The following is a 20348-nucleotide window of genomic DNA, read 5'->3' on the forward strand; positions in this document are numbered from 1 at the left end:
CAGAAGGTTTAGCAAAGAACAAGAAAGTAGTGTTAGCTGCTTTCCTGAACTCAAGGATTGAGACTGCCAGCTATCGAGTTACACGAGGCAGAATCCTAGGAGCCAAACTCACTGGCACCTTCAGGGTAGAGATGGGCACCGGGAGGGAAAATGAGAAGCGTGCTAATGGGACCTCTGGCCTTTATCTGGTGCCTTCCTAGGAGCAGGCCCTGGGCTCGTCCGGCTTCCACTTCCTTCCGGCCTTTCTGCTGGGCAGATGTGTGGTGATTTCCACCTGCAGAAGCTGAGCATCGAGGCAGCTGAGGCCACGGACACAGAGAGAGTAACAGAGCTGGATCTCAAGCCTGGATACCAGGCCTGTCCTTATCCCGCCCTGTCATCCAGCCTGGAGGGACTTCCTCCTCTAGGGACAGGGGAGGTGACATGGGCATTGTTGCAGAATTTGGCAAATGGGGCCGTCTTGTGGTTGTTTCTGAGACTTCTCGAGGTGACTAAGACGATGAGAGAACCCTGAAACGGACTACACTGAGATGGTTGGTACCCTCTTGACCTCCCCAGGGCAGACCTGTGTCCACTCTTCCGGGACTGAGGGCTGCACCATGGGCCGGGTCGCAGGGGGCTCGGGTCTGCCCTGCACTGCAGCCCTGGTCCTCAGCCCAGCACAAGGCCCTCCTCTGTTTGCCCTCTCCAGGGAGCAGGCGATGATGATGGAGACGCAGAGCAGGCAACAGCTGGCCTGAGAGCTGAGCTGATGTGAGAGAGAGAGAGAGAGAGAGAGAGAGAGAGAGAGAGAGAGAGTAACAGGAGAGAAGCATACAAGGAGAAGTTTTACAGGACATGGAGCCCTCATGAGGGAGCAAGGAACCAGAGAAAGAGCAGAACATGGCTTTTATCTTAGGGAGATCGAAGGGAGACGACTGTGGAAAAGTAACTAGATGATGCTAGAGCTGCAGGACAGCAAGAATTGCTTTGAAAAGGTCTGTTTGCAGAGACCTTCCTGGGCTGCCACCTCCTGGGAGAACCTCCCTCCCGTCACAGGGAAGCCTGCGCCTCTCACGTGGGAGCCCCTCTCCCGCCTTCAGGAAGAAAGCAGAGATCCCGTGTTTCTGGCATCTGCTCTTCCCAGTGCCATCAGCTCCAGGCCAAAGCGGCACATTTCGGGGAGCAGGTCCTGGTCCCTCAGAACCTGCCCATGGACTGTCGTGAGAGTAAGGAAATATTTGGCAGACATCTAGAACAGCGGCTGGCACCCGGGAGCTGCTGCGTGCTATGAAATAAAGGATGAGGTACAGATCTGGACCAGCCCAGGAGCCAGGAGGGCAGCCCCGAAGAGCTGTGACAGCTGAGCCCGAGATTCTACCTGGCTAAGGTGGGAGCAGCTTGTGTCCAGGCACTGAGAGAAGCCAGAGCCACAGAGGCTGCTGAGCCGCAGGGGCCAGAGCAGCGAGGGAGGGGAGAGCAGATCTGGCTGCAGGTGCGAGGAGAGGCTGGGTCAGGCACAGGTCAGAGCACAGCACTGTGCTCCGAGTACCGGGAAGCTCCTGGAGTTTCTCAGGGCTGCTTCTGTGCAGACATTGTGCTGAACCAAAGGAGCCGGACACTACTCGCCAGTGCTGTCCAGAGAGACAGAGGCTGCAGAGTCCACACTGGCACCTTTGCTGTCACTGGGACAAAGCACCTGACACCCACAACTTGCAGAAGGAGAGGGTTATTTGCCTCACGGTTCCAAAGGGCTCCACCCATTGCTAACTGGCTTCAGGCAGGCAGGCCTGGTGGAAGGGCCTGGGGAGGAGAGGTGCTTGGCTCTGGGCAGCCCAGAGCAGGGAGCCGCTGGAGCCGGGGAGGAGGTGCAGCCTCCAGGTCCCTCCCTTGCCCATCCCACCTCCCCAGTGCGTTAATCTGTTAATCCACGACCCACTCACCTGCCAGAAGCCCCACAGCTGAGCCTGTGAGACCTAGGACACAGTTTAGACCTCCACCCTAATGGGAGCCTCGCTGGGGGATGGCTCGCCTCCTGGTGCAGCTGAGGAGACCCAGAAAGCCAGTGGCCTGTACACCTGAGGTCGGCGTAGTTTATGCACTCTCCTGCCTCGCGTCACTTATAAAAGGAGAGTATGGGGGTTCGAGAATGGCTGTCAGGCCCCAGCTGCGAGCAGCACACCTGGTGTAGCACTCCTGGAGTGTGGCTGGGAGGGTGACGGGGGAGTGGAAGATAATGGGTGGACTTCAGGTGACCTTCAGGAGGAAATTCACAGGCTTGCTGGCGACCTGTGTGGGAAGGAGCATGGCCGGGGGGTGTGGGCGCCTGCAGACACATCCCATCCCCGGGGCATGGGGCTCGGTCTGGGCTCTGCTGGGTGCAGCCCCGAGTGCTGCCCAGGGGCTCAGTGAGGTGCAGAGATGGGCGTGGCTGGCACTGCTCAGCCAGGGACTCCTTCGTTCCAGGCACACTGGGCTTGGCCCCCTGGGGCCTTGTGCTCCTCACTCCTCTAGGCCTTGCCGTGCCCGTCAGTACCGTGGAGAGGTTGGGCCGGAATACACTGGAGATGGGAACAGCTTTAGACAGCATGTAATGTGACACTGCGCTCTCACCTTGTGGGCGTGTTCACTCCCTGAGCAGTCTCACAGTTACAGTCAAGCAAGCCAGTGTAGTGCAGACCAGGATGCACTGCGAGTCCTTAGAGGAGATTTGCAAGGGCTGCGGGCTGCCCTGAGTCGCTGAGAGGACACTGGGCGGAGGACCACTGACTCCTCACCACCAGGGGGAGAAGGGAAGACCCCGCGCTTCGGCCAGGTGTCTCTACTCGTGTCCGCCTGCCAGCCTCCTCCTGCCCTGCTGCGAGGGTCCTCACTCGGAAGCTCCATGGTGGGGCCGGCGCTCCGCCCCTGCCCTCCGCCCCTGCCCTCCCGCCTGGCCAGCCGGACACCTGCCAGCCCCGCCCTCCTCGCACCTGCTTCTGCTCGGCGTGGACAGCGATGCCTGTGGCAAAGCAAGGCCAGGTGTGGCACCTCTCTCCTTCCTGGGGCTCGAGCCGCCTCCTTTCCCGGGACCAGGCTCAGCACACCAGCGCTGCCCCACAGCGGGAGGGCTTCCAGCACTGGCCTCTGCACTCCCCTCCCGGGGGTCTCCCAGCCAGGAGTGGCAGAGCCATCTTCTTGCCCCAAGACTGTTTCCGCGGTCCTCAGCCCACTTCCCCAAACTGAGAACATAAGGAACTGATTTCCTTCTTTTCACAAAACCTCCTTTCTACGTCTTTCATTAACCATGTTTCAAGTTAAAGACAGAATCTTTGAGCAGCGAGTTAAGTGAAAGAGAATGTGTCCCCTGGAGGCCACTGCTCACCTCTGCTCCTGCTGCTGCAGAGCGGCCGCTTCCTGTGAAGCAGACTCGGGCTCCTCTGCCGTCCGCGCACATGCTCCTGACGTCCATGCCAGCAACCGGGTCCTGCGACCAACGCGGTTCTGAGCCTGTGCCTGGAGTGAGTGCCAGGTGCCCGAGTTCCAGGCTGGGTCCCCCGCAACTGCCCACCTTCTGTCACTACTGTGGGTCTGGAGCTCCCTACCGGCTGCTGACTGGCAGCTGTGACCCTCCCTGGGCCTGGCCACTTGCTGAGGCAGCCCAGAACCTACGGACCGGCTCATCCCAGAGATGGTTTTGGAGGGGATCCAGGGAGCAGCCAGGAGAAGGCAGGCATTGGACCCGGCAGGCGGCCCCTGCAGGAAGCTCCTTGTACGCACACCCCTTCCCCGCCCCTCAGAGCCTGGCAGCTCCCAGAAGCCTGAGGCCGAGGCCATTGTGAGCTCCGGAATGTGTGTGCCCAGGGGTGACTCCTAACCAGCCGCTCCAGCCCATGCACCCCATCTAAGGCCAACCCTGAGCTCTGCCTCCCAGCACCTGCTCCCCAGGATCACCCCTCTTCCACCCTCACCTTCTGCTGGAGAGCAGTTCCGGAGCCTCCCTCCTGCTCCACACACCTGCCTTCTGGGAGCACCGCTTGCCTTCCGCCTCCGGGCCCCTTCCTGCCCTCCCTGATCTGCACCCCCGCGCCCAGCCCCTCCAGTCCCGTCCGCCTCTGCAGTGTACCTTCCGTGCTCCACACCCCGGTGAGCCTTGCATCCTGCCCTGGCTGCTCTACCTCCTCGGCTCACCTGTGCCCCTGTCCCCCACTGTCTGCTCTCGGCCCTTCCTGTTCCCGGCTTCTCCTTCAAGCTGGTGGCAGCCCAGTCGTGGGACCCCCTCCCAGGCCTCCTGCCCTCCAGCCCCCGGCCCTTTGTTAAGATTTCCACCTGGTGGCCTCTGCCTTGATTCCCCCGAGAAGTAAGTTTTGCTTCCCAAGCTAGAGTAGGAGCTCTTGTGAAGCAGGCTGCACAGACTCCTAGGTCTCCCGAACACAGTACCCCATGGGGACCCCAGGAATCGTGCACTCAGCAGCCATCGGCAAGCACACACCACCTGTCAGGCGCCGCTCTGGGTGCGGGGTGCAGATCATTCACAAAGCAAGGGCTCTGCCTTTGGGTTCTGGCAGGAGAAACAAAACCAATAATGCGGAAACTGACCTGTTCCATTAAAAGGTGGGGAAACTGACGGCGCAAGGACCGGGCTGGAGAGGCGGGGTCGCAGGCCGGGCGGGGCGGCGGGGCGGGGCCTCAGGAGGTGACCGCTGAGTCGGTGGGGAGGGGTCGTCGGTGGGGTCACAGCAGCAGGGCGAGAGGTCTGCGCACCCTGGCGGCCCCATGGCCGGCGTTCTGGGAGCTCTAGGCGCAGGGGTGGGAGCAGGGTGAGCAGACAGCTCCAGAGGTGACTGCGCTGCCGCCTCTGAGGGCTCTGGGTCTGCGCCTGGGCTCTGGACCGTGATGGTGAGGGCTGCGGGCGGAGCGGGCTGGACATGGGGTGTCACAGACGGGCCTGCGAAGAGGTCTGCGTGCAGTAAAATGTGGGCTTCGTCCGCACACGGGCTCTGTCGGCCCTGAGGTGGGGCGGGGCAGCAGGGGATGAGTGGGAGGAGGGAAGGAGCGAGGGCGGATCCCAGGGGCCCAGCACGGAGGCCGCAGAGGGGGACAGCACCCGGCAGGAGAAGCAGCTGGTGACGCAGACCGAGCACCAGAGGCCCGTGAATGGGGCGCAGGACTCAGGAAGGGTCGAGGCATCTGCAGCGTGAGGTCGTCCGGCCCCCGTGGGATGATCCTGAGCGCCAGCAAAGACCTGCACGCTCTGGAGTGAGGGCTGGCCGCTGGCCGTGGTCCTCTCCGGCAGACGTGGGCCAGGACCTGACAGAGGCAGCAAAGAGGAGGAAGGGTGTGGAGGCGGCAGACGTGAGAGCTGCTCTTTACTCCTGAGAAGACGCTGAGCAAGAATTTGGCCCTGGGGAGAAAGCGGGGGGAGAGCCTGGGCCAGGGCCCAAGCCCGGAGGGATGCAGCTCCGCCCCGGGGCGTGGCGGGCTGTAGTGGCCTGCGGTCTGCAGGGGGTGCACAGGTGCTGGGCCTCCCGGAGCTCCGGGAACTGTCCTTCTGTGGCCTCACTGCCCCAAGGTGGCAGGGACAGGAAGCGGGTGGCTGTGTCAGACCCGGAAGTGAGTCAGCCCCAGCTCACCTCACCGAGCACAGGTGAGGGCCCAGGCTGTGGGCGACAAGGGATCCGGTCAGCTTGTGCGTGACACCAGCGTCTCCTCCACGTTGGCACGGACCGTGGGAGAGGCGTAGGGTTTCTTGGAACCTGACCCTCCGCCCCACGTCTCCTGCCCGGCCTGTGTGACTCTCCTCTGAGCACAGGAAGCAGGCGACACCACCAGCTTCCGGGTGGACTTGCCTCTCGCTCTCTCTCGAGTGCCCACCCCAGCCCGGGCCTGCCTGCTCCGTGCCTTGTTAGATTATCTGTCCTTTCCTGAGGTCTTCTGACCTCAGCCCCTCGCTCCCCCCTCCCTTAGCCTTCCTCCCTGTGGACTCCGAGAGCTCACCGGCTCACGCCAGGGCACCCGCTAACCCCGGCATCTCCCTGCACCGTCAGAGAGAAGGTGGCTGCCTGCCTGGCCCGTCACTGACATGCACTGAAGTGCCGACAAGGTCAGCTTTTGCCATTGCTGCCAGCTGCCGATCTGCCCTGCCATTCACACCTCGTGGTCCGAGACTGTGGTCCAAGCCCGCCAGGACTGAGGTGCCTTCCTGTCTCCTGCAGCACCCTGAGAAGTGACGGCTTCTGCTCATTCTTTGTTCCAGCTCAGCTGCCATGAAGTCTTCTCCTTGGTTTCCTGCCCTACTTCTGTGGTCTGACCTAGAATGCCCAGGAGGAACAGGCCGTGTCCTCCCATGTCTGCGTCCTCACACGAAGCCTGATAGCCAAGCAAAGGAAGCAATGAGTTAGCCAGTACGAGAGTGAGCAGGACTTTTTCCTGCCAGGACCACTCGGACCTCACTACAGCGCTGCCCATGCTGTGAGCAGAGGCAGGAGGCCAGAAGACCCCTGAGTTCAGATAGGGCCCTGTACACAGGAGCACCCGGAGGCCGGGGACAAAGTGGGAGCAGCGATTGAGGTGACCCTTCCAACTCGGGCGCCCCACGGTGGCCCTGGAGCTCCACCTGGCGCCCACTGCTGGGCTCCTCCCTCCCGCTGCCCGGCTGCTGTCTGGGGGTCAGTGTGGAAGGTCGGCAGTTGGTGATCCCAGGACGGCAGGAATGGACACAGACTGCAGGTTGACGAAGGGAGCCACCTCTGCTGGTGGGGGAACTTCCAGTTATGTTAACCATAAATTTGCCGTCTCGTTATTAGATAAAGAAAAAAACCAAACAATCCCGGAGCCTCCCTCCTGCCTGGACGTGCAGGTTCCCTTCTGCCTTTCCTGCCTGGCCCGAGTCACGCGTCCCTCCAAGCCACCACCCCACACACCGCTGCCCTGGTTCGGAGCCCCTCACCCCACTAGGACACAGGTCCTGGCATGGCCCTCAGCCAGGGCAGCTGCCGAGCCCCAAGAAGTAGACGCCGTTGCGGTGCGGAGGTCCTAGGGAAGTGCCCTCCCAGCAAACCTCCGGAAGAACAAACTCTTTTGAAAGGAAAAAAGGGGATGTCAACAAATGGAAAGGCTGAAAAACCATAATTCTTACTCTTATTTTGTCTCCTAAATTAACATACAGCAGAGCTGACATTTTCACAAGTCTGTGAATGCAGCACATGGATCAGTGTGGCCATCTGGCAGGAGCGGAAGAAGCCAGAGCATGTGCCATCTTCCGGGTCCTGTGGGTGCTTTGGGGAACGGGTGAAGCCCGGATGGGCAGAGTGTGTGGGAGGCATGGTGGGCAGACGTACAGGACCCCAGCACAGGCCAAAGGGCTGAATGACGTTGCCAGTGAAACTGCCCAGGCTGGATTCGGGAATTCCTGCCGCAGAGCAGGGCATGATTACTTGTGCTGATGATCAAACAGCAACAGCGTGACCACGCTAAAAGGCACATCTATACTCTGTGACGCGTCAGGAGGGTCTCACCAACCTCAGACACCCTGAGTCTGATACCCACTGTCCCGGTCAGTTTCTCATTGCTGGGACACAGAATTTGACACCTGCAGCTTCAAGAAGGTGGGGTTTACTCTGCCCATAGGTGACTGGCCGCAAGGCAGGGGGCGTGGAGGAGGCTCTGGCGGAAGAGAGCCGTGCGTAGGGAATCCAGTAGCCTGGAAGCAGAGCGAAGGGAGGGGTGAGAGGGAGGTGCACCCTCCGGGCCACGCCTAACCGCAGGCCAGCACTGAGCCCTACCGTCCAGTCTCCTTCCCAGCATGAGGCTCTGGGGCCTTTTAGATGTGAAGCGCAGCCCCCACCTGTGTTTCCCTGCTGCTAGAGAAAGAACTTCTCGGTGGCCACCAGACATTCTAAGACACATCCATCCATTATTGCTAGTGTGCGAGGTCCATCCAGATCAGAGCATGCAAGACCTCGCTGCGTGGCTGGGTCATGGATTTGTCTCGCTGCCACTGGTGAGAAGCAGAGCTGTGGGAAGGCCAGGACCCGAAGCCCTCTGCTCAAAGCCTGCCACCGCCATCGGCTGGGCCATGTTCATGGAACCTCCCTCGGTCCCACGGCAAGCGTCCCCTTCGAGGACCCCACACTGTCCTGGGGGGTCTCCCTCTCTGCCTCCGAGCCCTACTCACACGTGCCTGTGGAAGCTTGGTGGGTAGGGAGATCCCACAGGTGCGCTCTACAGGGAAGAGCCTGCACTGACTGAAGTCCAGAGTCCTTGGCTGGAGTTAGTGAACCGTCCACCGTGGGGGTTTTGTTTCTTGGCCTCGGGTAAACAGCTGGGATTCCTTGGAGCTGGGAGCATGGGGAATTCTGTTCTGCGTATGTTTGCCAGCGAGACAGTCTCCCCTGACTGGCTTCCGGTGGATAAGTGTGCAGGGTCAGAGCAGAGCCCTGCTGGGCCGATGGCTTTTCTGATGGAGACACAAACATAAGCAGCACTTTCAAAGCAAGCTGCCCTCTTGCATCTTTTCCAAGATGGTCCTCATTCTCTACGAGCAAGGGATGGAATGAGCTCATGGAAGAGGGAGGTTTCCACCTCCCCACAGCTGCCTCCTGTATGGAGACCGTTTGAGTCACTGATAGCAGGAGTCAGAGACCCTGAGCTCCACGCGAAGCTTCCGCTGCTCATCTGCCTTGTTTGAAGCACCTCCAGCCAGTCCCTCCAGCACATTCCACTCGCTCCTCCTATCCGGGCTTCTTTGAAACGGACGCCTGGGTTGTGTGTGGTCCCCTTTCCTAGGCCACATGCACTCATTGCCCTCAAGCAATTTCATGGCCCGTGAATGGGGAGGAACCAGTGGCCATGCATGTGACCGGAAACTGCCCACTGCAGGGGCCCTCCCTCCCCAGGAGGCCAGGCATTCTTTGCTCTGGAGATTACTCTTAGAGCCGAGTGCAGGCAGAGTCCATGCTGCATGTCTTTTAGGGTTGTGCTTTTAACTTTGTCTTCTTAATTTTTAATCATTTTTTGCTGAAACTCTTAAGTCAGTGCAGACGGGCTGGTCGTCTCTGGGACCCCTCAGGTGGCAGCAGACCTGACCCCAAGCTGGCGGTGCAGACTCCACCTCCCCCGTCCTACGGTGCCCGCAGGCCTGGCCACTGCGCTGCTTTCTGGGGCGGGAGGGTAAAGTTAGAAATGAAATTACTGTTCAGAGCAGACTGCTGTGAATTGCTGTGACAAGGGGGCCAAGAAGCACAAAGAAAACCCACAGCGAGCTCCCCTCAGAATCTGTCCACATGCGGCCTCCTCCCCCATCGCAGCTGACACACCGGTGAGGCCCAGTGGTACCCTCGGGTGCAGCCAGCACTCTGCCAGCTGCTCTGTAGCCTCCTGTGCTGCTCAGCCGGGTAAAAGTGCCCTGAGGGCCGGCAGGCTGCCGAAGGGGAGGGTGGAGGGCTGCAGTCCTCGGCGGGCCAGGGCCTACAGTGTCACAGTGCGGCCTCCCCAGCTCGCACCGCCCCGGCCCATCTGTCCTTGGGAGTCCTGGGTGTGTCCTGCGGGCACTGGGCTGTCGGGAGCTCGGTCACACTCGGAGCTGCGTGTCCTGTTCCCATGGCAGAAAGCGCTGCTCACCAGGTTTTCCTCAGCAGCGAGCAACACACCCTCGTGTCCTTGCCTGCGCTGCATTCACAGGGCGCATCCCAGGTCGGTTTTGATTTTAGAAACGGAGTCCTGGATTGGGCTTCCAGGAGTTTCCTTTCTTATGCTTGGAAAGCAGTGTGGGTGTCATCTCAACTGATGGGAGTCGGAATGAATTTCTGCAGTGTTGTACCGCCTCTAATTTCAAGTGGAATAAACGAGTTCAAGGAAGAATTTGGATTTGCTGCTTCCGTGTCATAGGCTTTAAAGTGGGGGCCTGTGTGATGTGTGAGTCACCATACTCACCATCGACTTGGAGGAGCGTGGCAGACAGCAGGGCCCGGTGAGCACAGGCAAGGGAAGAATGGTAAAGCCCAGAAAGTACGGCTGAAGTCACATCCTGTGACTGGGTTTAGAGCAACGGGCCTTCCCACTCTTCCTTAGGCCAATCAAGGGTCCACAACCACATCAGAATAAAAGGGATGGTTAGCTTGGAGCGCTGCCTCACCCCCATTCCCAGCACTCTGGGAGGCTGAAGCAGGAGGAAAATCTGAGCCCAGCCCGAGCAACTTTGCAAAATCCTGTCACAAAATAAAAAGTAAAAAAGGGCTGGGGATAAAACTCAGTGCAGAGACATTGGGTTCAATCTTCAGGGCCATAGGGGGAGTGGGGGGCTCACATCCCCGTTTCCCAGATGACTCGCTGTCAGCCACAGGGGCGCAGCCACCTCCCTAGAAACTCCCGGAAACTCTCCAGGCTCCTCCCCCAACCTCCCATCCCTAACGGCGCAGGAGTGGGACTGTGCTGTCCGCAGTCCCTGGGCCCTGGGCTCACTGGGCTCCTCAGATCCTGCCCTGGCCATAGCCAAGGAGCCCAGGTCTCCTAGGCCAGATGGCAGCCCAAGAGCTTCTCGGACATGAGCCCTCCCTCGGCCGCTTCCATGGGATCCAAGACAGTCACTCGACAGCTGACTGTTACTGGGCGTTCTGTTTTACAATTTGTAATAATTCAAAGGCAAACTCATACTGCTCCCTATAAACTTGTTTTCTGGGGAGTTTCATTGGTGGCCACTTTGGGAAGCATCCATTTATGTCATCTGTGTCATTCGTTTCTTGGGTCCTCGCAGTTTATCTGGTCTCTCTCTCCCCAGAGAGGCAGTGAGCCTCACCGTCCGTCAGGCTGCCCTCCCCAAAGCGCCCAGCCTGTCCCCTGCCTCTGTGACTCTCCCTTCTGTGTGCCCAAAGGTCTGCCGGCTCCAGCGCCTCTCGTCCCCCGGGCAGTACCGTGGAACCCTCTTTGCCGATCAGCCCACGATGTTCATCTCTCCGGCCAGCAGCCCCCCCAGGGCCAAGCTGTGTGAGCTGGTCCTCCTGTGTGGGGGCCACATCAGCCCAGGACCCCGACATGCCAGCATCTTCATCGGGCCCTACAGCGGAAGGAGGAGGGCCACCGTCCAGCACCTGTCGGAAAAGTGGGTCCTAGGTAGGAAACAGGCACCGACGGGGGACTGGAGAGGCGCGTGGGGCCCTGGGGTGTGCATCAGATTGCTGCTGGGGCCTGGCGTCAGGATGGGTTTCTAATGGGACAGGTGGTGCCCATATCCACCTCCTCGTGACTGCAAGACCCCTGCCCCTCCCTGTCCACTGCCAGGTTTGCAGGGCTACTCGGCCAGCTCAGGGGGGAAGCCGGGGCTGCTCCAGGGCTCAGCGCCCGTGCCCAGGGCTGTGCGCTGTGGGTTCGGGTGGTGAGGGAACCCCTGACCTGGGGAGCTGCACTCCTGGGTAGGGCCCGTGTGGATGCACCCGAGGCTGGCAGGAGCACAGCCTGGAGGGTGGGGGGCGCCATCCAGGCCCCTCCTCAGTGCCCTTCTCCAGGGTCCTCGGTCTCCCTCCGCCCTCATGCCGGCCCGCCCACGGCCCCGGTGCCCAGGAGGCCCCTCTGTGCACACCGGTCAGCTGGCATCAGAGCCACCGCGTGACCTCGTCTTAGCCCAGCCACAGCCTCACCTCCAGCTGCAGTCCCGGGGCTTGCGGCTTCGGCACAGGCTTGGAGGGACACAGTCGAGCCCTGACAGTGAACCAGCCCAGCTCCAGCGCCTGTGGCCAGAGTCCTCCCCGGGACCTGGGACCTGCAGCTCCCTCCCTCCCTCCCACCTTCGAGCCCCTCCCCTGCTCCCCTCCTCCCACAGCGTTCTTCCTCAGTCTCCCCTCCATGTGCTCCCTGTGCCCCCTGCCTCTGCGTCCCAGCCTCCTGGCCTTGCTCAGCCTGGGCTCATCGGATCCCTTTAGCAGATAAGCGGGCATCACACTGTCTGAGCTCCAGTCGCGAGGACCACAGATGTTTTCTGGATGGCTTCTAGATGATCAGTGCTCATCCCTCATGCATTTTTCAGGTGTGACAATCAACAGCAATTTTTCAGGCCGCGGATTTAGCTCAGTGATTTTGCCGCCTGCTTCGCAAGCGCAAGGACCCGAGTTCGATCCCCGGTACCAAAAACAAGCAGTAATTTTTCACTGTCTGGTAGAGTAACTTCTTTTGCCTGGAAACTAACGTTTTTAGTCAGTGCAAAAGCCAAGAGGCTGCTTACTCCTCTAAATGCCACACACCTCGCCTTCTGACAGCCCGTGATCCTGAACGGAGGCCCTGGTTTTGTTTTCAGAAAGCGCGCATCAGAAGGACAGCTGCAGGCCAGAGCTGTGCTTCCACAGCTGTCCGGGGCGGGGCTGTGCGCTTGATTGAGGGCAGCAGCAGAGCCGGGAGTCGCCGGGCAGAGGCCCTGGAGTCTGGCCTTAGCGTCCAGGTTGGGTGGCTGGGGCGCTGGCCTCGGCGCCTGCATCCGGGCATTGTGTGAAAACGGGCCCTGGCTCTCGGGCAGCCCGAGTGCACGGCCCGCCAGCCTGGACCAGGCCTTTTCCACACGCTGAGCGCCCGCCTTTCCCCTTCCAAGCTGAAACTCAGCCCACCGCCTCCAGCTGTGCACGCAGGACAGAGGGCTTTCTGCGCATGTGCAGTCAGTCCTGCTTGGCCGCAGAGCCCTGGGACAGGCGCCGGCTTCCTTCTCCGCCTGGCTCTGCCCCGCCCCCCACCTCCCAGGCGCAGGCGACAGTGCTCGCGCACGCGTGGAACTGTCACTCCGGACCCGCACAGAGCCAGGCGTCTTTGGGGAACCTTCTTCCCATTATCTTCAATTATAATAAACACTTCTCTGGGGAGTATTTTATTCTCAAAATGTGGTAAGATTAAAACTAGGAATACATCATTGTTTTAAAGTTATTTTATAATGAATTATGAAAGGCTCTACTCAAAATTTAAAAATTAAACTTATTGCAGCTGGAATGTCAGCTGCTCTATGCGGCCAGACCCCTGGGAGTCTTTTTAAAAATATTAGTTTATTACACGTGTGCAGTATGACGTGATCACATTCCTTGTGAGAAGTCGGTGCTGTAAGTAACTCATCTGAATTCCTGTTTGCATCCCTTATCACTCCCCCACGCACCGCGGAAGTCAGCGTGGAGATGCCTCACAGAATCCAAGACCAGAGACTCCCTTTGACCCAGCTGCTCCGCTCTGGGTGTCTTCCCCAAAGAGTCAAAGGTCGTGCTCCAGAGATGAGCTGCAGCCCCTGTCCACTGGCAGATGAGTAGAGGAAGAGAATGTGGCAGTTGCGCACCACGGAGCACTGCTGTGCATAAAGCGGGACAGACTTGCGTCACCTGGAGGAAAGTGGATCCACCTTGGCCGCCGTGTTAAGTGCGATAAATCAGACACTGGTGCCTATGTGTCACATGGATTCTCTGCTATGAGTAACCCGGAGTGAAAGAGCAAAACAAAGGATAGCAGGGAGTGGGGCCATAGGTTTTTCTCAGGGGAGAAGGGGCCCCTGGAGTCTGCAGAGTATTTTGGATAAAATACTTAAACCTCTTACAAGTAATGTGTCGTGCCCCTTGTAGGTGTGTGAGCTGCCGTCCGGGATGAAAACTCCGGGTTTTCTCTGCAGTTGCTCTGTGTTTCTCCTGCTCTTCGTGGTTTTGTCCCTTTGCTGCTGGAGAGAAGGCAGCAGCGCCGAGAAGCCACCCTCCCGGTGCCAGTGCCCAGGGTGGTCTCCGGGGAAGCCCTCTCCCCTGTCCGAATGGCCAAAGCAGCTCCAGCAGCTGGAAGCAGCAGTGCATCACCCTGCGCTCACCCTACTCAGGAGAATCCCTTCCAGCCCCAGGCCTGGGGACCCATGGCGCTCAACCAGCCGGGCCTGCTGAAGGCCATGGCATGTGGCTGGCAGGGACAGCAGCAGTGCAGGAAGTCGTGGAGCCCTGCCACTCCCTCGCGCACAGGGTGTCCTGGACGCTCAGCGCTGGCCAGTCACCAGTGCTCCCTGGAGCCCACTTTCCCGAAACAGTGCTGTGCTCCGGCCAAGAATCTCGTGAATCATCCAACCAGAGGCCACGGGGACTTTCGGGAGAGAAGGCCTGCCCAGGAGGATGCTCACATATGTGTGGGGACAAACAGGAAAACAGGAATGGACTTCCCCACGCCGCCGGGAGCTGGGAGCTCACCTTTACCTGGTGTCCGGAATGCCTGCGGTGTCTGGGCTTCCGCAGCACGCCCTGGAGCACAACTCCCCTCGGGTGCAGGGAGGCGAGCTTCCGGCCTGAAGGAGCCTGGAGGGTGGGGAGGGCCGGGGCCACCGAGGCTCTGCGCTCAGGTGCTGCACTCATTCCTTCTCCTGCTGTCATCCCGCTTTGGTCGTTCTCGCCAGAGTTCCAGCCTCGGGCGCTGCATTCTTGTCTGGGCTCTGTTCAAGAGATAAGGCCTGCCTTTGAGCCCTGGTGGGAACCTAAGGCAGTGTTCTCCACAGGGCTGCCAAAGCAAACGAGCTGAGCCCCGACAGGACAGGATTTCCACGCAGCCCAGAGCCCTGGTGGGAATGTCCCCACCCACGACTTCAGGGCAAAGGTCCCTCACAGCCTGCAGGCCCTCTCGAACTGCCTGGTCATTCTCGGAGTCCCCGATGCCTGACCAGATGCCTGACCAGAAAACCGCATTAACTGTGGCACCTGGGGGAACAAGGCCTCTCGGGAGGCCCACAGCCTTGGGCTCCGAAGTGATGTGGATGAGGAAAGCTTGTTCGAGGTTGTCGCAGTCCACAGTTCCATTGCACACAAGCAGAGGTGAGGCCGGCCTGCTACCCTGAGAAGGGGCCAGGAGCCTTCCCGGCCACTGCTGGCCTCCTGCTCTCCTGAGCTGTCCTTGCTCCTCACCTGGGATTGGGACCGGCAGACCAGAGCCTCTGAGAAAGTCACTGCACTGCAGATAGCGTGGAGGATGCTTTCTGCTCTGAGCTGTCCTCGAAACAGATGAACTCTACCAAGGCAGAAATGAATGGGAGACTTTGTCATTTCAGTGTCTAATGTTTATAGGCTGAAACAGTATTTTAGTATAAGCTGTGGAAAGCTATGGAAAGAGTAGGCTCAGAAAGGGAGTGTCTAGGCTCAACTTCAGGCTGCATCCATTGGTCACTACCGGTCCCAGACGGTTCTCTTTGAAGTGCCCTAAGCTGTAGGGCCCCTTTGTTAAATTTACACCAGCACAGCCTGAGGATGCAGATTTCTCTGGAGGTGCAAGGTGAGCACCAGTTAAAGGCGGGCAGGCCCTGGAGACGTGAAGGCAAGACTGCTCCTGCACCAGCCAGAGGCGTGTTCCTCAAGCCTCACTTAGGCCAAGAGCCCAAGCCACAGCCCGACAGGCAGCTGTGCATCCCACTCAGAACTGAGGGTCATCCACATGGCAGCACTTTGTACGCGTCCTTAGAAATTCAGGCCTGGCTTGGGGAAGTCACTCTAGCTGCTAGAACCATCTGCATTGCATAGGTGACTTCGCAAGAGCATCTCGCTGTGCAGGCTCTGGCTGGGGGAGAGTGCCCAGGAGTTTACCTGCTGCCCTGTGTCCCGGGGCTCCGAAAGGTTAATGCTCAGAAAAGAAACTTCAAAGCTCAGCCTCCTGATGGGATGCTGTGATAGTTCCAGGCTGCCTTTGCTTGTGGACCTGGTTAATTACTGCTTTGGGCCGACTGTAAACGATTGTCCCAAGGCCTGGCAGTGTGTTGAACTTTGGCTCCTTGGTGCTGTTATTGCACAGTGGGCTGTGCTGTTAATGTTGAACGTTGTAGAAGGTAAGCGGTGGAGCTCGTGCTGTGGGCAGAATTGCGTTCCCCTGGGTCCCTTAGAGTGCGACCAGATGTGGAGACAGGACCTTTGCAGAGGTAGACGAGGTGAAGTGAGGTCCTCAGGGAAGGACCCTCATCTAAGCAGACGCTGTTCTTCAGGTGAGAAGGAGACAGCAAAGGTGGTGTGCGCAGAGGAAGGGCAGGGTGAGGATATGGGGAGGCCACATTGTCCCCCTCAAGCAGGGCCCAAGCTCACACCTAGAGCCTGCTGCTTACAGCACCCTGCCTGCCAGCTGGGTTCCCGCGGCCCTCCCTGACTACAGCTCCAGTGCAAGCTCCGCAGGCCCAGTAGGAAGCTGAGGAGTCAGCTTCTTAGCCAAGGCTACACAGGAAATTACTGAAGACTCCGAATCCCAACTCGCTGGCTTGCTTTCCATTCCATCTTCTTGTGAAAGGCGAGGCTCAGGCTGGGGTGCTGCTCTCTGTGCCTCACTCAATGCTGACTGTGAGCCCGGTCTGCAGTGTGGTCCAGCTGTGCCTGCCGGAGCCGTGTCCTGGAGGCCGGACGGAGGCCGAGGTGCACTCCGGCTCCAGCAGCCTGGACTCCCCAGCTTGCAGGAAGGAAGAGGAGCTCGATGCAACCATCTCATTTCAAACAGTTTTTCTTCCACTTCTATGCTTGAAACAGAATACTTATATCAAGGTGAAGTAACCCTGAAGAGTGCAGGGGGAGGAAACTAAAGGCTGCAAATATTAACACAAGGTGGTGGTGGTTGTTTTTGTTTGCTTGTTTTGTTTTTTGAGGCAGGGTCTTGCTCTGTAGTTCAGGATGGCCTTGGACTCCCTATGTAGCCCAGGCTGGCCTGGAACTTGTGGCAATCCTCCTGCCCCAGCCTCCCAGGTGCTGGGACAACAGGTGTGCACCACCACGCCCGGCTAAATATTAACAAAATTGAGGCAAAGAAATCAAGAGGCTCCGCAATAACACAAGCTGAGAGGGGGTCCCGCACAGTAAAACTACGAGGGGTTCTGCAAAGAAAGGAGGGGAAGTGCGGTACACGCACCCTTGCTAATGCGTTTGAGAACAGTAAGGAGGGTAACTTTTAGGAAACATTGCCAAAAGTGATTCAAAGAATAGAAAATCTAAACAACTGGAGCCATTAAGAAAAAGGGGGCCTACAAACTGTGAGCTAAATAGACCCACACCCTCACGATGCTGGACATGACCCATACTTTCACGGTTGATCTGATGAGTTAAAACAAATAGATCCCATTATTGTATTTGCAGCTCCCTGATTACTAAGTTGCTGTTGAGTATGGAAATCTTAGGCAGGGGATCTACACTTCATGAATTGCCTACCGTATCGCTTGCCTATTTCTAATGACCTCACATGGCTTCACAGACACCCACACGATAGGCACACTGACCATGTACTGAGTGTTGCAAAACTTCTCTGGGGCTTGTCTTTCATTTTGCAGGTGAAGTCTTCAGTATTGCTGAGGTTTTCATGTTTGCTATTTGTTAGGTAATCAACTGCCTGTCCCTCTGTGGTATGTAAGGTTGGTGCTTTTGCTTAGGAAGGCCTTTCTCACCCCTAGACTTTAAAATTGTCTCCTATGTGTCTTGTATCCTGCTATTGATGTTTAGAGCTCTAACCTACTGCAGTTTATTTATCGTATGAGATGTGACAGAGGAGCATGTCATTAGCTGAACAACTCCTCTCTGTGCTCTGAACCCTGTTGGGATTCCCGTATGTGTGCGGGCGTGAGTCTAGCCGTCTCCTCTGTCCGTCCGTCAGTCCGTCCGTCCACCCGTCCACCCGGGCGTCTGTCTGCCTGTTCTGTGCTGATCACATCCAGCTGTGAGACTGTAGCCATGTGACAGTGCAGTGCAGAGTCTGGACTGTCAAGTTCTGTCATTATTCCTCCTTTTCAAAACAGCACTCCTGGGTGTTTTCTCTTTCATATAAATTTTAGAATAAATGTGTCCTTTTTTTTTAAGTTTGAAATTTTTGGATTACATCGAATTTTCAGACTCAGTAGGAAAGAGGACCATTTTTTCTACATTTTTTTTTACTTTCAAAAATAGCATCCAGTCAGAAATCTAAGAATGAACCCACAGAGTTTTACAGCCTAGAAGACTGGAGACTGAATTACTTTATAAGCTGGGCGTAGGAAATGGCTCTCTACCTCTGGCCCAAACCTAGGTGCAATAAAACAAAGTATCCATGTAATTTGAGTATATAGAAAAGAGAAAAACTTCTTCTGACAGAAGTTTGCACAAGAAAAGGCAAATGACAGTCTGAAAGAAAACATAGCATGTACCACAAATAAGGGACTAATATTAAAATATAAATCATAATACTTGCCTCGCTGTCATGGAGAGACGCCAGTGGCATGCTGGTTCTAACAGTAACTGTTAGAGTGATACTATCTGTAACATTACCAGTTAGGAGGTAATGGTGTCCATATACATGTACACGTGTATTTTACACGTGTTACAGCCGCTTCCTAAAATCTATCTGAGGCTCCCTGACCAGCTCAGACCCCGTGTAGGACTGGATTTGTACTAGGAAGGAAACAGTTCAATTCTGAAATCATTTCTTAAGCCATTTTCCACCTTTTCTCTGCGTTCATAGGATAAAGCCTTTTCCTTTGCTCATCAGTGTGACCTCGTTAGGTCCTTCCAGGGTCACTGCCTCATTTCTCGGTTGTGCAGTTGGGCAGCAGCATAATCAGTGAGTGCTCAGTCAGGCCGGCCGGGTTTGGCATGTGCTGCATTTTCTGGCAGGCCTAGACCTCAGTGGGCAGCGCCCCCCACCCAGGAGAGGGCTGGGGCCAGGGGTCACTGGTGACCCGCCTAAGACAGTCGAGCTGCCAACCTGCCAACCGATGGGATTCAGAGCTCAGCCCGGCCTCTTCACCTGGACCACAACAAGCCAAATCCGGGAAGGGGCCCTGTGTGGTCAACAGAGTCCCAGCTGGCAGCGAGCACCGCACAGCCTCGGTCTGCAGCAGGTGCAAGCCTGTGTTAATGATCACACGCTCCCTTGTACCAGGCAGCACTTGCAGTGGCTCAGATAGGATCGGGTCTCGTGGTAGGTGAGACAGCCCAGCTGGCAGAAGGCTCTGCCGTGATAAAATGTCCCGCATCTGTGACCGGACAGGACATGCGTCTGTGAGTGCTGGAACTCCGGCCGGGGTGGCAGGGGACTGGCGACTTGATTTTACCCTGAAAAGCTGTGTGTGCAAAGACACACAGGCCTCCTCACAGCAAAGCACGTTTAGGGTGCGGCTCTGTGCACCCGGGAACAGGTTGTCACTCCATGGCGGGCTGCACCAGCTGTCATAATGCCACCTGCCTTTCTCTGTCCCCAGATTCCGTCATGCAGCACAGGGTCTGTGCCTTTGAAAGCTACCTGCTTCGAGGGAGCGCCGTGGCCAGCACTCCGGGCTCGGAGCCTGGAAAGGAGGCACTGGCCCAGGATGACTGCGGCCACAGCTCGGCCTGAGCAGCTGCAGCCTCCGAACCCTCTGCGCACAGACTCTGGACGTCAGGCTCTTTCCCCGGGATGCTGCTGTCTGAACCTCAGTCCTGATCACAGGCCTTTGTCATTTGTCATTACACACTCTATTCCCAAATAAAGAGTGGAGATTTCCGTGTTTTATCACTGAGATCAGTCTAAGCCCCTAGGCTTCCTGGCTCAGATTAGAATTTCTAGCAATACATGGTGTCCCAGGTCACACTTGGCACCTGAGGAAGGCAGGTGTGGGATCCAGGGTCAAAGTCTTGGGCCAGCTCAGTGGCCTGCAAGGGGCGGGGCCTGTGCTCCGGGAGCTCGGCCTCTGGGGTGAAACCACACAGCTCCGGATAGCGTCGCCTCCCAGCAGGATGGACTGAGACCTCCGAGCAGGTCTGTCCCCTTTCCGGGTTCCTCTCAGCTGCTTCCCACCATAAGCGATGTGTGTCCCTGATGGTCCCTGGATGCTCGTCACCGGGCAACAGCTGAACCCGGAGCCCTGCAGCCCCTCACGGCATCAGATAGCATCAGGCCTGGCTGCATGTGGCACCTACCACACGAGCGACCTCTCGAGGCTGACGCACGCTGTGCTCACTCGAGCTGGGGACACCGCCCCAGCCTCCTCCTCCGGGCTGCGTCCCCAGCATCAGTGCTGCTTTCCGATGCTGGCCAGGATCCCCTCCCTAAGAGCGGACATCCCCAGAGACAGGCTCCGGCGGCAGCACTCTGGCCACGTCACACAGGCGCCCTCCTGCAGCCTCCCAGAGCCCCATGCATCCCCTCCCACAGGCCTGCGAGCTGAAACCAGAACTCGGCTCAGAGCTCTCAGAACTCTGTTTTGTTTGTTTTTAATTTTGAAAGATACTAGGCTCCCTCTCTCCACATCTATTCAAGATAAATTAGAGATTCTAGCCAGAGAAGAAGCCAAGGGAAATTAAAGGCAGACAGACTGGAAGTAAAACTCATTATTCACAGACTACATATTATATTAAAAAACTGTAAGGAATCAAAGAAAAAAACCACTAGAACTCACAAATTTAGCAAGATTACAGTGTATAAACGCAATATACAAAACTAACCGG

At 57.8% G+C, this 20348-nt stretch overlaps 1 protein-coding gene and 1 long non-coding RNA gene across 4 annotated transcripts in view; one reads left to right on the plus strand and one right to left on the minus strand.

Moving 5' to 3' along the window:
* Mcph1 (microcephalin 1) overlaps positions 1-19404 on the plus strand; it is a 183039-nt gene extending 163635 nt beyond the window's left edge. For 2 of the 3 annotated variants that reach the window (XM_004869587.4, XM_004869589.4), the window contains 2 exons: positions 10830-11067; positions 19124-19404. In XM_004869587.4, the coding sequence (XP_004869644.1) occupies positions 10830-11067; positions 19124-19257 (372 nt within the window). In that variant the 3' untranslated portion in view covers positions 19258-19404. The remainder of the gene's footprint in view (positions 1-10829; positions 11068-19123) is intronic. The other variant, XM_004869588.4, reaches the window with a different exon arrangement.
* On the minus strand, positions 12845-19125 carry LOC147828405 (uncharacterized). The gene is made up of 2 exons (XR_015450882.1): positions 15513-19125; positions 12845-14943 (listed from the first exon to the last, which is right to left on the minus strand). It is a non-coding gene; the product is annotated as an uncharacterized LOC147828405 (long non-coding RNA).
* Positions 19405-20348: the final 944 nt, after the last annotated feature.

The sequence above is a fragment of the Heterocephalus glaber genome, unplaced genomic scaffold (assembly GCF_053883595.1).
Source record: "Heterocephalus glaber isolate CG9 unplaced genomic scaffold, H.glaber_assembly_v1.0 deba00001104, whole genome shotgun sequence".
Lineage (NCBI taxonomy): Eukaryota > Metazoa > Chordata > Mammalia > Rodentia > Bathyergidae > Heterocephalus > Heterocephalus glaber.